Source organism: Acomys russatus, chromosome 22 (assembly GCF_903995435.1).
Source record: "Acomys russatus chromosome 22, mAcoRus1.1, whole genome shotgun sequence".
NCBI lineage: Eukaryota > Metazoa > Chordata > Mammalia > Rodentia > Muridae > Acomys > Acomys russatus.
Window position 1 is genome coordinate 34,663,068 of NC_067158.1, and position 17,487 is coordinate 34,680,554.

Below are 17,487 nucleotides of genomic sequence, written 5' to 3' on the forward strand. Positions count from 1 at the left end.
GATGCTGGACGAACTGGACTGTGAACTTCGACTTAAAGAAAACCTGGATAGGACAGTATAACAAAAAGGGATTCAAATAAAATCACACACACACACACACACACACACACACACACACACACACACCAGCCACACACACACCGGCGCGTGCACGCACACCTCATGTTTATTGATTTCTGTTCCAACAGTCTAAGTTCACAGCTGTTTTTGAAGGTAAGGTCTGAGGACTTGCACTTTACATGGAAATCTGTTCACTCTGGCTCTCTAGAGAGTCGTTAGGATTATCTGGGAGTGAAACTGAGATGCAGGGGAAGCTAATTAATTTTCCCAAGTTTACTCATCTGGAAACCCAAGACAATTAACTCAGCTAGGAAGGACTGTGTTTAAGCTTGCTTGGTGCTCACATGTTAACAAATGGGTGATTTCCGTGTGTGTGTGTGTGTGTGTGTGTGTGTGTGTGTGTGTGTGTTTCCTGAAAACAAACAAAACTCACCCATCTTTGGCCTTTGGGAAAGAGTACACCTGCCAAGGGTGTTGCTATTTCAAACCAATTAAGTGCCCCCCCACCCCCACCCCATGGCTGAAGTCCTCATGTCTTTTAAACTCTCATTCCCATTGGGACCCCTCATTGAGATGTCTTCTGCCAGACCATGCCCCAAATTTGGTTTGTCTCAGAAAGGAACCGAAGGGATGGAAGGGGGTCCCGGGTAGCGTCCTGCCGGTGCTCAGCTAAAAGGAACCGCCTCCGCGGTAGGAGAGAAACTGGGAGGAGTTCAGGAGGCCATGGGCTAGAGGAATCAAAGTCTTCTCAATGGCCGCCAAGGGATTCACGCTGTCTCTGTGGCTGTGGCTGTCCCTGCTGCTGTCGCTGCTACAGGGGACGAGAGCTGCGGGAGCGCGGTGGAGGGGGGCGGGTACCACGCCGCATCTACAGAGCATCTTCCTGGGCCGCTGCGCGGAGTACACCACACTGCTGAACCTTCAGCCCGGGTACGGCGCTAATCTAGAAAGTGAAAAGGCAGGGGTGCGGGGAAGGGGCTTTGGAAAGTCAAGCAGAGAGGCTAGTCTCCAGGCAGCTAAAGTGCCTGCGATTCTCAAGGACAGGGCCCCCTGCGGAGGGGACCTCCAGGTCCTGGGGAGATTGCTGATAATACTGCCCTGTGGGTGTAGAGGTGAGAGAGGTATGTGAGGGAGCGTTCAGAGGACCAGTCTAGACGTGAGTTTGAGTGACAGCGCCTTGCCAGCTAACAGCAACTGCCAAAGGGGATGCCCTTTGGAAATTTCAGGTCCTCTGGACTCATCTATCCATAAGACTATGGTTTCTCTGTTCTGCACACACTGTGCTTCCTACTGACTTTTTTTTTTCTTCCTTTGGGCCTGCTTTTTGTGTAGTTATACTATCTTCTTCATGCCAATTGTGCTGCATCTCAATTTTTAAAAAAATGAGACAACAATATAAGGAGTCTGGTTAGTCACCACTCACCAAGGGTAAGAGAATGTGACGGTTGCTAAAGAAAGTGATTCTGAAAGGTGTCCTAGCACCGGAGGACACTGCCTCATCAGAAGAAGCTGCTCCCAACACTTGCCATCTACTCCTGTCTTCTGAGGTCTTTGCCTCCTGACACAGCCTCAGAGAAGGCATCTGAAAACTAGAGGCTGCATGGTTTATTGAAATTGAAATTGCCACCTTGTAGCTGTGCTCTTATCTGTGCCCTTGTCTGCTTATGTTGTGAGCCTGGGGTGGGGGTGGGGGAGGCACTACATTACTTAGACTGGAGAACTCTGCTTTTCCTCTCTCAGTGGAAATGTTTCCCAGGGCATCGTGGTGCATTCTGGGGTTTCCTTTTATAACTTGTACTGTGGTGTGTGTGTGTGTGTGTGTGTGTGTGTGTGTGTGTGTGTGTGTGTGTGTGTGTGTGTGACGTGCCTGTGCCCACACCGGAGAATAATGGGTATCCTGCTCTATCATTTTCTGACTCACTGTCTTCTGAACTTTGCCTGGAAGCTAGAGCTAGGCTGGTGGCCAGCAAGTCCCAGTCATCCTCCTGTCTCCACCTCACACAACACAGGGGTTGGAGTGGTACAGGAGGCCACATGGGCAGGGTGGTGAGCATTGAATTCAGGTCCTCATACGTACAACACAAGCAGCCCTTACCCTCTGTACCATGTCCCCAGACCTGACTGGCACTTCTGCACAGGGACAAAAACTGCACAGCCATCTGGGAGGCGTTCGAGGTGGTGCTAGACAAAGACCCCTGCTCTGTGCTTCCCTCAGACTATGACCTGTTCATCAACCTCTCCAGGCACTCCATTCCTAGAGACAAGGTAAGGACAGGCACCTCAGATATGGCCAAAACTGTCGCTTTTAATGTTTGTGCTGCATTTTGGGTTTTGGTTGTTGTTTTGTGTCTCTTTGTTGGCAAAAAGCAGGTGCATAACTTAAACTTTTACGTCTCTCATAGGTTTAGTGAGCTAGTTGATGAACTCAGGGAATAACGTACTGAAATTCTTCTATGTTCCTGGTGTTGTATGGAGGGTTAAGTATCCAACGTAAAACAAAACAAAACAAAACAAAACACAACCAATTCTTGTAGCTCTTCCAGTCTACAAAGAGACGGGACTACTGAGGACCAGATGAGACAGTAACCAGGAATACAGTTCCATGTGCTGTATAAAGACATTAGTTATCCTGGAAGGTACCAGCTGTGCTGTAAAGGAGGAGGTGTTTGGGGCTGGTCAGATAGCTCAGCGTTTAGGAACATTAGCTGCTTTTCCATAGGTCTCGAGTTCAAGTCTCAGGGACCACATGGTGGCTCATGACCCTCTATAAAGGGATCTGATGCCCTCTTCTGGCATATAGGTGTACATGCAGACAGAAAACTACAGTTAAAAAAAAAAAAAAAAATGCCATTCTAATCAAAGCTACAGAGGGAGGCCAAAGGCTTCCACTCCTCATTTTCCATACATAGAAACTGAGGCACAGAGAGAGGAAATGCCTTGGTCAACATCCAGCATGGGACAGGGCCAGCCTTCCAATCCTGGTCCCTTAATCATTTTTAATGCAAGGATCTTACCAGTGAGGCACATATTAAGTCAGTGGTTCTCAACCTGTGGGTCGTGACCGCTTTGTCAATCTTCTATCTCCAAAAATATTTACATTTATGATTGATAACAGTAGCAAATGACAGTCATGAAGTAGCAACAGAAATGATTTTATGGTGTGTGTGTCGGGGGTGGGGGGGTGTCACCAAAACATAAGGAACTGTATTAAAGGGCCACAGCATTAGGGACGTTGAGAACCACTCATATACATGCTATGTTTGTTATACAGGGTGGACAGAGGCAACTCTCTTCAAATGTGCAATAGCAACAAGGAAAAAGAAAGCAGTAGGCCTACAGCAGGTCCGAATCTCATGAGCAATGGCTGCTGCCTTATCCTGATGGCACCGCAACCAACAATGTGCTTTCATTTTATTTTGTATTTTAACTCCTGGTCGTTTCTCACCAGTCACTGTTCTGGGAAAATAACCACCTGCTCGTTATGAGCTATGGAGAGAACACCCGTCGCCTTGTGCCCCTGTGTGACGTTCTGTACGGCAAGGTTGGAGATTTCTTGAGCTGGTGTCGACAGGAAAATGCCTCTGGTAAGACTTCCGTACACATCACAGCTCCTCAACCTGTGGACTTACCTTTGGTGCTGGATGTTTTCATGTATGTTCACCTCATTTAATCCTTCCCAAATCCTGTGAGGAAGGTGACACCTACAGTGACCAGTAACAACAATAACAGGTAGAGTGTACTTCTCTTTGCCACAGGCTGTTATAACTATTTTAGACACATTAAGTCCGGAACCCCCACATCGTCCCCTATGAGCCTATCGTTATTCCTATTTTGGCAAATGTGGAAACTGAGGCATGGCAGGGACTAAGGGAGTTGCTTAGGAATGTGTAGCCAATAGGTTGTGTGGTCTCACAGTCTGACCTCGGAGCCAATGATGATTCAAATGCAGCAGGACTCTGCCTTGTCTCTTCATTCTCCAGAGAGGAGAAATTGAGGCTCGGAGAGGGTAAATGCACTGTGCACACTGTTCAGAATCCATGTCGAATGTGGAGCTAGCAAGTACTTGAAACGACTACATTTCCAATATGAACTGTGTCTGCATACTTTTCTGCTAGGTCTTGATTACCAGTCCTGCCCCACATCAGAAGACTGTGAAAACAATGCTGTGGACTCCTATTGGAAAAGTGCATCCATGCAGGTAATCCTGGGACGGGTGAGTGAGGGTTGAGCATGTGTGGAATCTGTGAGCCGGACCCTAGGCCTTTAGCTCATTTCAGTGAATCTTTCCACTTTAATGATTACTCTGACTCATTTAAAAAAGCTGTGAGGGTTTAAGGAGATAAAATACTTAATGCAGTGGCTCGTGCAGAGAGAAGCGTTTGGCAAATGTCAGCTATACATGGGGGATCCTGCACAGTCAGCGTTTCTATTGCACTGTGGTTGGGTTTAGTGTTTCAAAGCCATGCTAATTCTTCTTCTTCCTTTTCTTCTTCCTCCTCTTCTTCCTCTTCTTCTTCTTCCTCTTCTTCTTCTTCTCCTCCTTCTTTTTGAGACAAGATTTCTCTGTGTAGCACTGGCTGTCTTGGACTCAATTTGTAGACCTGGATGGCCTCGAACTCACAGAGATCCGCCTGCCTCTGCCTCCCAAGTGCTGGGACTAAAGGTGTTCACCACCATGCCTGGCTTGCCATGCTAATTCTTAGTGCTGGAAAAAATTGGAATAATCTCTATTTTACAGAAGAGCCTGGGAAACTGGAGACTTAGATGTGGGTATCAGCAGTATCCATGGAGTATCATTAATGGAAGAAGAGCTGATAGTTACCAATAAGCTAGAGCTAAGGCATGTCTGTGTCTCAGAGTATTGCTCCCATAGTTGATGATGGCTGTCAGTGGCTATAAAATGATGTCATTTGTAGCTTACATTCTCTGCCTCAGGAATTGCAATAATGATTAGAAATAAAGAGGGTTAAGTCCTTAGCTAAGTACTGATGATTAAATGTCAACTGTGCCGATCAAGAAGCAAGTAAAGGGCAGAGTACTTCCACCCCACCCTTTTGGCGGGGAGGTGCCTTTGCCTCCCACATCCACTTTGCTCTCCAGGTGTTCAATGAGTCCACTGATAGGGTGAAGGACTTTGCTCAAACTTTCCATCAGGGCTAATTAAAGAACCTCCTCCAAGCACAAGGCCTCATCCTATACTCCTGCCAGCTCCAGTGGGAGCACATTTGTTCCCACTTTTGCAGGGAAGGCTTCATCTGAATTACAGGCTCCAGTGAGCTGCCAAAGCCTCCTATTGGAGACTGGAAGGTTTAAGACCTCTACAGAGGTTTCCTATCAACACTGGCTGTAAAAGAGCTGTAATAGGCTGGAGAGATGGCTTAGCAGTTAAGAGCACTGGCTGCTCTTCCAAAGAACCAAGTTCAGTGCTCAGCACGCACACGGCAGCTCACATCTGTCTGTGACTTCAGTTAAGAGGATCTGATACCCTCACGCAGACATACACACAGGCAAAACACCAATGCACATAAAATAAAAGTAAATAAATCATTAAAAGAGGGTTGGAGAGATGGCTCAGCAGTTAAGAGTTGCTCTCCCAGAGGGCCTGAATTTAATTCACAGCAACCACATGTTGGCTCACAATCCAATGCCCTCTTCTGGTCTGCAGGCATACATGCAGAAAAAGCACCTGTATACATAAAATATAAATCTTTGGCTGGGCAGTGGTGGTGCACACCTTTAATCCCAGCACTTGGGAGGCAGAGGCAGGTGGATCTCTGAGTTCTAGGCCAGCCCGGTCTACAGTATGAGTTCCAGAACAGAAATCCTGTCTTGGAAAACCACACACACACACACACACACACACACACACACGCACACGCACACGCACACGCACACGCACACTATATATATATATATATATCAAGAGACCTGTGAACAGGTACTAAAACTACACTTGAGCTGGGTGGAGACACAGGCAGGCAGAACTCTACGGGTTCAAGGGCAGCCTGATCTACAGAGCTTGTTTCAGGACAGCCAAGATGACACAAAGAAGCCCTACCCTGTCTCTGTCTTGAAAACAAACAAACAAACAAAGAGAAGAAAAAAGAACTGTAGCACATGCCACTATGAGTCAGCCTGACTTTAATGTGTATGCTCCAACAGGCTATGATTGTGGGGAAACTAGTACCAGTGCCTCCAATTTTTAAGCCCTTAGAATATGCTAGAGAGTTGAAGCAGGAGCAAAGTTAATCCAGTATAGTAATGAGAGGGCTTGAACCTCATAAGTAGTCAGTAAATGCTGTTGTTATTTCATTATTTGTGGTTCTGGGGCTCAAACTTCGGGCTTTGCACATATCAAGCAAAGGTCCTTCCGTGAGCTACATCCCCTGGCTAAGTGTTTCATCTTTACAGGAATCCTCTGAGGTAGCTGCTTGTTCAGACTTGGGAAATGAATTACAAAGAGGTCAAAAGACTTTCCAGAGGTTAAAATTGTGAAAAGTAGGTGAGCTGGGATTTGAAAACAGGCTTTCTAGCTGAATTTCCAACCAATACTTTCTACAGCTTCGCTACATGTGTAGCTACACCCTTTTCAATATTTTTTCCCCCATTGTCACTGCTGGTGGTAGAGGATGGTAAGTTACAGAAAGACAAGTGAGACTACCCATACTCCTGCCACCAAAGTGCTGCCCTTTTAACACAGGAGTTGTCAGACTTCAGCATCTGAAGACGCTAACCCCTACTGTTAGCACTGGCCAGAAGCACCTGAGACAAATGGTATCAGGTGTCATCTTGTTAGTGAGTGAACCCCATCCTACGAGGCTCAGTGACACATGAGAACAAGATTATATAGACATCCACTTATTTTGTTTTTTTTATTTTGTTTGTTTTTTATTTAACGATGCCAAAGACTGAACTTAGGGCCTTATGCATGCTAGTCTGTCAGAGCCACACCCTCAGCCTCGCTCAATTATATTGTAGCTAAGCACATCTTTTATCCATCTAATCTTGCACTTTGCTTCAAATGCCAGCACTTCTGTGATATCGTGTATCCTTGGGATATCCTCACTAGTGCCACATTAGCACTTTAGACTTCAGTGCTATGTTGATGCCTCATGGGAACTGTGCACCATTCCCTTGCTGTCTCAGGCTAGCGAGCATGTTTTTGGTCTTGCTAGCCATGCCGCACTATACATGGTTGTGGGCAGTGCTTGTGGTGGGGCTTTGCTTACCAGAGATATCTGGCTTAGTGTATCTGTGGTTTCGACTCTGCTCCATGCAGTAATTTGCATGAGACTTACATGGGCCAATGAGATGTGAGTGGGAGTGACACGTGGGACTTGTGGCCCACTCACTGGCCCTTCTATCTTCCTGGCAGTTAACAACTTTGCAGGTGTGGAGGCTTCCTTGTACTGAGAACTTAAAGTGCCAAACCACCACGAACCTGTGGTAAATGCTCAGTGGGGGTATAAAGTGAATTGCTGTGTAAAGCCACTGCAGTGCCAAGGCTGTTTGTCACACCAGCTTAGCCTAGTTTATTCCAGCAGACATGATGGCATGTGTTCCATATCATGTCCTCAGATTAGGGTACCTGACATTGAGTTATTGAGTCTATGAGTCGGGGAACTTTAAAGGTGATTTGCCTTTCCAAATAAACCAATGTGCATCTATGTGAAATACCAAATTTTCCCCTATTGAAAATTGTCAATTGAAAAAAAAAAACGCTGCTCTTAAAGCACCAAAATGTTGTGATTTCACTTGCTCCAAAAATCTCTGTTTCTTCTTGTAGTATTCAAGAGACAGTTCTGGGGTGATCAGTGTCATGCTAAATGGCTCAGAGCCAAAAGGAGCCTATCCCGTGAAAGGGTAAGAACTCCACCATCAAAGAACACCACCGATGATTCCAGTGTAAAAGCCAGAGAGCCATCCCAGGCCCAACCTAATGCTTGCTTTGGTACAGTCAGGGAAAGTAACAAAGCGGAAGTATGAAGTGATTAGAGCCGTGTCTACACAGTTAAACCATTAAGAGCTGACAAACACCTACTGCGACTCGAAGTGCCAGGGACGGTCGGTACCCCTTGAGGGCCTCCCCTTCTCTGAGAAGGAGAGGGAGGAAGGGAGGAGGAGAGCATGTAGGCTGGACTGGAATGGGGCTGAGATCAGTCTGTGAAGTGATTAAAGGGGAGAAAAGAGCTGACAGACACATGAGCAAGTCTCCAAATGTAGAAAGTAAGTTGGTAGTGCTTGCTTTGCAAACGTGAGGACCTCTGTTTGACCTCTAGAAGCCAAGTGACAAATCTGGGAGTGGTGGCACATTTGGAATCTAACTGTTGGGGTGGCAGAAACTAGTGGATCTCTGGGGTTCACTAGTCCAGCCAGTCTGGCCTAGTGGGGCCAGTTCCAGGCCACTGTGACAGACTAGACAGCACCCAATTTTGTCCTCTGGTTTACATTTGCGCATACATGAGCACCCTCATGCACACAAACTTGTGCATGCACACAAAATGTAAAAAGAATCCTAAAAGCTTTTTTTTTTTTTTTTTTTTTTTTTTTTTGAGACAGGGTCTCTCTGAATAGCCCTGACTATTCTGGAATTCACTAAGTAGACCAGACTGACCTCAAACTCAAAGAGATCCACTTACTTCTACTTCTGGAGTGATGGGTTTAAAGGTGTGTGCCACCCAACTGGCTTTCCTGGAAACTTTTTAAAAGTTTAATGTATAAGTAAACCAGCAGCCTAGCTGGAGAGTTGTCATACCGTGCTAAGGCTTGAAGAGATGCTCCCCTAGGCTGGAGACAGAGCTCAATGTCAGAGTGCTTGCCTAGCATTTACAGACTCAACCCCATAGGAGAACAGATAAAAATAAATGTCCTCTCTGCTTCCCAGGTTTTTTGCAGATTTTGAAATCCCATACTTACAGAAGGATAAAGTCACAAGGATTGAGATCTGGGTCATGCATGAAGTTGGGGGACCCAGTGTGTAAGTTACGGGGCTTGGGGTGGTAGCTGTGAGATCTTGCTTTGTTTGCACATGATCTGATTAGCGCCCCTTTGCACTTAGCTTTAGGGACCTGCCAGCCTTCTGCTTCTAGTGAAGGGAAGGACAGCAGTTGGGAATGCCAGGGTTCTCCCAGCCCAACACTGTGATGATCTTTACTAGTGCCACAAGACCTTTGGGTAAATGAGTTTCTTACACACTTCTGAGGGTCAAAGCCAGACCCCTTTTTCCTTATCAGTTGAAGGGTCAATGCCCTCCCAGGGTTTCCAAAATCAACCCTGTGCTCCGTGATGCTCTTTGCTCTCCATGGAGCCACGACTTCTGCAACTAGGTGCTGGCTAACTGGTGAGGACCAGGATTTTGAAGATCCACAGCTCCTCAGATACTACATGTTTATATATAAGCAAGGTGGAGCTCATCTTTTTCATGAATGAAAACTACTGTCAAACAGCCTAAGACACCCCTCCCCCTGACTTGCTTAGCTCATGGTTTGCAAACCGTTCTACCTTGTGCCTTAAATATTACTAGATTAAAAGGTTAAGCCCATTCAGTCCAAAGCTTGGAAACGAGACCACAGCCTATTTTGAGCTAGGTAGCTGTGACAGAGCTTCAGAGGAAAGTTGTGCCCCATTCTTCAGAGCCTTGATGCTGCATGAAGGAGAATGTTGCCAAACCCAAGAATGCCCGTGACACTGGATGTGTGTGTCAAGAGGACCTTGTGACTGTCATGAGGGTGAGAATTAGTATTGGTGGGAGTGAGGGAAATGGGCATGCTCAGCATATGTGATTTTGCTGTCATGGACTTGGAATTCTTATTACTGTCCTCAAGGCACCAGAGTAGTCATGCTGGTAGTTTGGATATGCCAGAGAAGCTGCGAGCTTTCTCTAGGTAAAAATTCTTGACTTACCAATAATAATAATAATAAATCATATGATGAGGTTGCTAAGATTATAAAAGGAAACCTGTGAAATTCTGAGCCCCAAAACAGATTTCAAAAGTTGATGCAAGAAAACCTATTTTTTAGGAGTTCATGCCAAAGAAACAGAAAATTAATATGAACAAAATGAATTTTCAACAACTTTGTTATAGTTTAATTGACAATGGAATATAGGAATCAACTTATGTCTTTAAAACATGGAGTTTGCTATGTGAGATATGATCTGGTCATGTAAGGGAGACCATGCAGAGTTTACAAACAATGGCTTACATACATACATACATACATACATACATATATACATACATACATACATACAGAATGTACAAACAATGACATATATGTATATATACACATATGTGTGTTTACATGCAGGGCTGACAAAGATGGCATGTGTGTATATATACTTATATAGAGACATACGTATATATTACATGCACAGAATTTATAAACAATGGTATATATGTGTGTGTATGTATACATCCACATACAGACAGACATGGGCTAAAGCACACAAACATGCCGGAAAACATGTCAGTGCTATACATGCAAAGCTTCATGGCAAGTCTAAGCTTACATACAGTAGCTCCTCTACCCTTGGGATGTGATTCAAATTTCTAGTGGAAGACTAATGCTGTATGTATGCTATTTTTTCCTGTCTGTGCATCCTATGATGAAGTTTCCTTTATAAATTGGGCACAGCAAGAAACAACAAGAATAACAAGTAATAAAATAGAACAACAGTATTTTTATACTGTAATAAAAAATGAATGTGATCCAGCTTAAAAATATTCCATTGTGCTGCCCTCCTGCCTCCAAGACTAAGTGTGTGTACTCACTGTGGGCGTAACTTCTGGGCTGCAGCAGCAAGACAAGCACAATTTCTTTCTTTCTTTCTTTCTTTCTTTTTTTTTTTTCCTCTGCGGAATTTCACGGATAGATTTTTCTCTTATAGGCTTAGCAACCTCAGCATATGTTTTTGTTTTGTTTTCTTACCAAGTCAAGAATTTTTACCTAGCGAAAGCTCACAGCTTCTCTGGCCTATCCAAAGTGCCAGCATGGCTGCTCTGGTGTTTTCCAAACAATAGCAAGCCCGCGACAGTCCGTATGGCATCCAAGATGGCGACTTGGGTTACCAAAGGACAGGTGGTATACAGTGTGGCCATGCTGGACCAATGGGTGATGTACATCCTGGTGAGACAGAGTGGGACAGTAAGAGATTTCATCATGCCAGTCAATATGGAGTGCAATGTAAAACTTCTAAATTGTTTTGCTTATGGACTTTTTTTTTACTTAGTATTTTCAGGCCAACATTGGCTGGCTAACTAAATCATGGAAAGTCTAACTGTGGGTATGTGGAGGCTAATGCTGCCTAGAAATCGTTAGCAGTAATTAATTATCTCTAGGGATGATACTTGTAACGACCTTTTTCTCCTTTGCTGATTTGCATTCTCTAACATTTTAAACTTTGTATACTTTGGTGGTTTGAAGCTCTTACTACAGGTTAAGCAGATCCCTTGGGACCGTCACAAATGCTGCGGCCGGGCGGCGGGGGGCGGGGGGGGGGCAGTCATGACTACACATGGTGCAAGCGGTAGAGCGTGTGCCGTCCGTGGCCCCCTGTGCATCTTTCCTGGTGATGGGTCCCGAGAGAATGCTCTGCTTGACTGTAGGTTTCCCAGAAGCAAGAGCTTCCCGCGAGGCAAGAATTCCCGGGAGTGGCCTAAATATCTTTAGTTAACTCTGAAACAGCTTCTTCTCCTTTTTTCTACTTCTCTAATCTGTTAGTTAAACAAACAAACAAAGGAACGAACGAACGAACGAACGAACAAACAAACAAAACAAACATCTGTCTGTGTTTTAGGGAATCCTGTGGCGAAGGCAGTGTAAAAGTCCTAGAAGACAGGTTGGACGCCCTGGGGTTCCAGCACAGCTGTATCGATGACTACCGGTAGGTGGCGCTATATAACCGCCATTTTTGGTTTGGTTTGGTTTGGTTTGGTTTGGTGTTTTCGAGACAGGGTTTCTCTGTTTAGCCTTGGCTGTTCTGGACTCACTTTGTAGACTAGGCTGGCTTCGAACTCACAGCGATCCACCTGCCTCTGCCTCCCGAGTGCTGAGATTAAAGGCGTGCGCCACTGTATAACCACATTGAAGGATAAGAGCGATTCAAAGGGCTGGTTTAGGTTATGAATGGCGATTTCTGGGTTGCCTAGGGATGTGTGGGAAGGGAAAACCTTCCTGAGTCAGTTTTAAGGGCATCTGGAAGATACTGAAAGCAGAAGTTTATCATGTACCTATGTCTTCTTTCTCTCTCCAGCCGTGCTTGATGTGTAATGAGGTTGGCGAGCAAGGGCTGTGGTTTCCACATCTTTAAATCACAGTAACGAAAGAAGATACCGAAATAGGCGTTTGTTTGACAGATGGGTCTTGACCATAGACAGTAGGAAAAATCACAGCGGCTACTCTTTATTGAGACATCGTGACCCACACTTTATATGCTATGCCTCAGCTGTCATAAGTGTTAGCAAGGCTTGTCTCTAAGCCTGGGGTAGTTGCAATCCTCTTCTGGACTCAGAATTCCTTCTCTCTAACTCCAGCCTCCCCACTTCAAGACATGGTTTCTCTGTATAGTACTGGTTGTCCTGGAACTCACTTTGTAGACCATGCTGGTCTTGAACTCAGAGATCCACTGGCCTCTGTGTCCTGAACACTGGGATTAAAGGCGTGTGTGACCACTACCACCTCAGCTCTTAAGTGTGCAAGCCTGATGGTTTTTCAGTTCAACACTGAAATGCTTTCTTAGACACCTAATGGGTGTGCCCGGGTGGAAATAGCAGCAGCAGTCTTCTTGCCCAACCCCATAATCTTGTTGCCTTCTGCCTCCCCAAAGCTGCATGGGCTGCGCCATTCTCCCAACTGATCAAAGCCTCGGGATCGGTGGATGATGTCATCCCCGTTCCAGGCCTCCCTGACCCTAGCCAGTGCCCTTGCTGCTCATGCTCACACAAACACAAAGCTTAGGGGCCATCTGTCACCCACTTCAAACTCAAAACTAAGCTTCTGGACATCGAACCCATATATAGAAAAAAAGTACACGTTTACACACACAGTGGGGTGCAGCTTCAGTTGCAGCAGTCCTGAGATAGGAAGGAGAGGAACATAGCCAGCATCCGGGGTGTTCCCACCTCACCCTCTCACCCCCACCCCACCCCCACTGCCCACAGACTCCACATTGGGCACAGCTGTCTGCTTCTGTGCTGTCACTGGCTAGGTTTGTAGTGCCGTGTGTTAGTTTTGTCTGTCTTTGGGCTGTAAATATTCTGTTTGTGGATGAGTCATGGAGGTTAAATAACTGGCCCAGGATCAATACTCAGGGTCAGAGTTGAGTTTTGAACCCAACTTTGTGCGGTATCGAAGCATGTATCCTCCAGCACCCCTTTCCAGTCTTCCTTCCTGAGTTAAAGCTCAGGGCATTAGGAATATTTCTAAACAGGCAACTCTTCCTGTATAACAGCTCAGTGGTGGGGAAAGTTGTGGCTCCAGATTTCAGAGTTACCACCACTTTTCTCTGGCCCAAGAACTGTCTAGAAAGGCTCTTTCTTTAGTCACTAGGCCATGTTTGTAGCAGTCAGGCCAGACCCTGAAGCCTCCTCCCCACCTCATAGCTGTCTGTGTCCCTCCTCCCCACTTCACAGCTGTCTTGGGTCCCAGCCTGTGTCCCTCCTCCCTTGTGTGATGTCCACTTCGGCTGGCCACTGGTTCTCGGCCTCCGAGCCTCACACAACGCCTGCTGACTCCTGTTCTGTGTTATGGGTGTCCCACTGCTCCAAGGTAGCTAAGGAGCTGACCTGCAAAGGCTAACAAGACAAATGGAGGTCAGAGTCTCCTGACCCTCGGAATTCACTGGAATTGTCTTTTGTCCTGTGCCAGGCAGAGTTCACAGCAGGGCCCTCACTGACAGGGATGGGGCCTTATCTATTCACAGACTCTGTGTCATCCTGGCCTGGTTTCTGCTAATACCTTATTAGATCAAGCTGAGTGAAATTCCAGGTCTGTCTTGGGTAAAAGCTAGGCTTATTTCTTTGTAAAGATGTAAGGACATGTTGCATCTGTTGTCCCAGACACTCAACGAGGTCAATGCGATAGGATCACTAGAGCCCAGGAGTACAAGAGCAGCCAAGGCAACCTAGTGAGGCACTGTCTCGGAAACCGCTGCCAATAAAATGTACGTAGGTAGACCAGATGTCACTGCATGGTAGAGTCCAAGCAGGGTCCACGGAGCATGTAGTGAGTGACATGGTAACTCTACCACTTCTCCCAGTTCAGACGTGCTGCCTTAGCCCGCCTTGTATGTCATGCTTTGGGTGTCACTGTCACCTGCTTTTGTTTCTGTTGCCCAGGAACTTCACATCGATTGTGCTGGGTGATTGAGCATTCTCAGCTAAGCATCACTCATGTGTTTTAAGTCAACCTTCTGCGCAAAGTGCACATCAAAGAGGGTTTTCCTAATAAAGTAGGATGTGCACGAACTTTAGCCTAAAACGTTCAAGGTTAGCCCTCCAACTCACAGTTGTGAGACCATGCAAAATCATGGTCAGCCTTATCTGCAGCAAATTGCAGTTGAAAATAGGACCAATCCCCTCGGATGGCTGACACGTAAAATGACATGATCTAAACAAAACACAGTCAGAATTTGTGGTCCACACTGCTTGGTAAATGCCAGCTTTTATAAGAAGGATGTTGGGACAGAGTCACGCTGTGTAGCTGGGGCTGTCTCGGAACTCTCTATGTAGACCAGGCTGGCCTCAAACTCACAGAGATCTGCTGGACCTCTGCCTCCCTCTCTAGTGCTGGAATTAAAGCCTAGATAATGCTGTTTATAAAGGAGTGGCCTGTGGGGTCTTCAAAGATGCCACTTTGTGTTTCCAGCACCTTGCAGGCACATCATAAACATTTAATAGGTGGATGCTATTCGGATAATCTCTCCTGTCCTGTTTTCCTTCTGTAGACCAGTGAAGTTCTTAATGTGTGTGGACCATAGCACTCACCCCGACTGCGTGATGAACTCGTAAGTAAATGGCCCAAATCAGAGCACAGGTGAACTGCAGTCTAATGTTCCATCCATTTCCTAACTAACCCACTGCAGAGCAGGTTTTTTTCTGAACTTCAGCCCCTCAGTCTCCTAGCTAAGTTGGTGCAAGTGTTACAGACATCTGCAAGCTGAACCAATTCTTCCGAGGAAGCCTGACACCATCCTCCTGCCTATCAGCTCTTCATCAGGCATTCTAGAAGTGGGGCAGGAGGGGACTTTGGAGCTTTTCCTTCTTAATGCTAATTTATTTTTTGAAAAGTTAATATACGTGCTTGAAAAAAATTTACAATTATAAAAAGAGAGAAGCGAGTGAACAGTTTTCTGTTCCTATGCCACCCAGTTTCCTTACTCAAAGTAGGTAGGTGAACGTTTCTACAGTCTTGTGTGTCCTTGTAGAGTATGAAATTCCTGTCGTAGTGCATGTGTGCATCCATATACATGCATAAACATGCACACATACAGAACACAGACAGATCTCTTATATCAGTTACAATAAATAATAATATAGAGAAGATTACCAGACTTCCTTTTTTCACTTGACAGTGTATGGGCTGAAGATATTTCTATACTTTTTTAAAGAAAAAAAATATATTTTGTTAGAGAGATGACACAGTGTTTAACAGCAATGGCTGCTGGTCCACGGGATCTGAGTTTGATTCCCAGCACCTACATGGTGGCTCACAACCATCTTTAGCTCTGAAATATGTCAATCCAACACCTCTAGCATAGACCCAGAAATAGAGTTCAAAGAGAAACAAAGCTGTGGCTTCATTTGTGGGTGGTAATGGAGGCAGACAGCAGAAATGCTCCTGAGAAGATGAACTCCAAACCACTGATTGTAACTTCTAGGAAAGAGAGTGAGGGTGGCAAAAAGATGAGGGGAGACCATTGTTATTTCTGGTATTTTCCTCTGTTATTTTATTTGTTTAAGATAAATAAAATGTATCTGGATATTGGTTAGTTAATTTTTTTTTATAATTTATTCAGATTGCATCCTGATTGCTATCCCCTTACTTGTGTCTTCTGGTTCCCTCCATCCTTCTTTTGCCCTATTCCCCTCCCCTAGACCTCTGACAGAATAGGACCTCATTAGTTAATTATTTTAAGGCAAAAAAGAAAAAAAAGTTATGGGGAATAATGATTCAAGTATGGTCCTAAACTGAATCAGAAGTGCAGCTATAGTAAATGTCCAGCAGGGGAGCACCATTGGCTAACAAAGAAGGCGCTTCAGAGCCCTAAGGAAGTCGCCAGTGGGTAGGGATAGGGCCAGTAGTCCAGAGCAATGAGCTTTGTTTCTGAAACAAAGAGAGTTTTATGATTTTTGAAAATTCACCTTTCAAATAGTTGAAAAGAATTCAGTAATTTCTGTTTCAAAACTCCAAAGGTCAGGCCTTATTTGGTTTAAGTGGGATTTGGCCAGGATTTTCTTAACCAGCTAAACTCTGCGGATACACTCTTCACCAATAAGGAACTTGGCTAACACTCTCGAACAGTTGTACACTAAGAATTCATACACAAGGAAAAGGACACTGACTCGGTGTGTGCCAGAATGAACTGTGTCCAAGAGGTGGTGTCAGGCAAAGGAAGCAAACTCTGTGTGTGTGTGTGTGTGTGTGTGTGTGTGTGTGTGTGTGTGTGTGTGTGTGTGTCTTTCTTGGAAGGCCAACTGAAATTATTAGCTGCTTTATGAACTTTTCTGTTCTATCCAAACATTTCTGTGGTGCGCATGCGTGATTTTGAAAGCGGACGTCACACTTTGACATTGTCTCTGTTTCCCATACTCTTTTCAGAGCCTCGGCATCCATGCAGAGGGAGAGCCCATCTCTTCGTGCGTCAAGAGATGCCAGCCTTATCATTTCTCTTTTAGTGGCTTTGGCTTCAAGTTCCCAAGTGTGACTAGGAAAATCAGCACGCTGTCCTAAGAGAACTCAGCTTTGCATCTACCCTGGAAGAGTCCACCTGCTCTGTGTACACTAAGGGAGCCCACTGCTTAAAGGAAAACCGTGTAACCGGACAGTGATCCAACTATACTCATGTTCATGGTTCAAGAAACAAGGCATTTAGTTAGTCCTGATTACCAGATGGAATTTGCTACCACAGAGTTAAAGTTTCTACTTCTTATTTTGATCATAATACAAAGCACTGAGACCTGGAGTGTAGTACAATCATATAATTAAATATATTTTTGGAAGTATCTGTAGTTATATTTTCTGTATTTTACTGTGTTTCAAAAGACACAATATGTGTTTGTTAAGAGCGTCAGGTACATGTACAGTATATGAAAGTATACATACATAGATGTTATGCAAAGAAGTATATATAAATGTGTCTATTTAATGGCTACTTATGATAAGGGAACAACGTAAAATGTCAAACATACAAACACACACACACACTTG

At 45.1% G+C, this 17,487-nt stretch overlaps 1 protein-coding gene across 1 annotated transcript; it reads left to right on the forward strand.

Moving 5' to 3' along the window:
- Positions 1-668: 668 nt before the first annotated feature.
- Positions 669-17,279, forward strand: Bst1 (bone marrow stromal cell antigen 1). Its single transcript, XM_051164891.1, has 9 exons — positions 669-990; positions 2,199-2,325; positions 3,509-3,644; positions 4,176-4,258; positions 7,847-7,923; positions 8,945-9,037; positions 11,858-11,944; positions 15,005-15,064; positions 16,879-17,279. Exons 1-9 carry the CDS (start codon positions 812-814, stop codon positions 16,982-16,984), a joined length of 948 nt encoding a protein of 315 aa, XP_051020848.1. The 5' UTR covers positions 669-811; the 3' UTR covers positions 16,985-17,279.
- Positions 17,280-17,487: the final 208 nt, after the last annotated feature.

What these genes read in the sequence shown, in the direction of transcription:
- Bst1 (XM_051164891.1), top strand. Translation starts at nt 812, where the DNA reads ATGGCCGCCAAGGGATTCACGCTGTCTCTGTGGCTGTGGCTGTCCCTG. An exon ending in ACTCCATTCCTAGAGACAAG is followed by an intron (nt 2,326 to 3,508) that starts GTAAGGACAGGC and finishes GTTTCTCACCAG; the next exon opens with TCACTGTTCTGGGAAAATAA. An exon ending in TCGACAGGAAAATGCCTCTG is followed by an intron (nt 3,645 to 4,175) that starts GTAAGACTTCCG and finishes CTTTTCTGCTAG; the next exon opens with GTCTTGATTACCAGTCCTGC.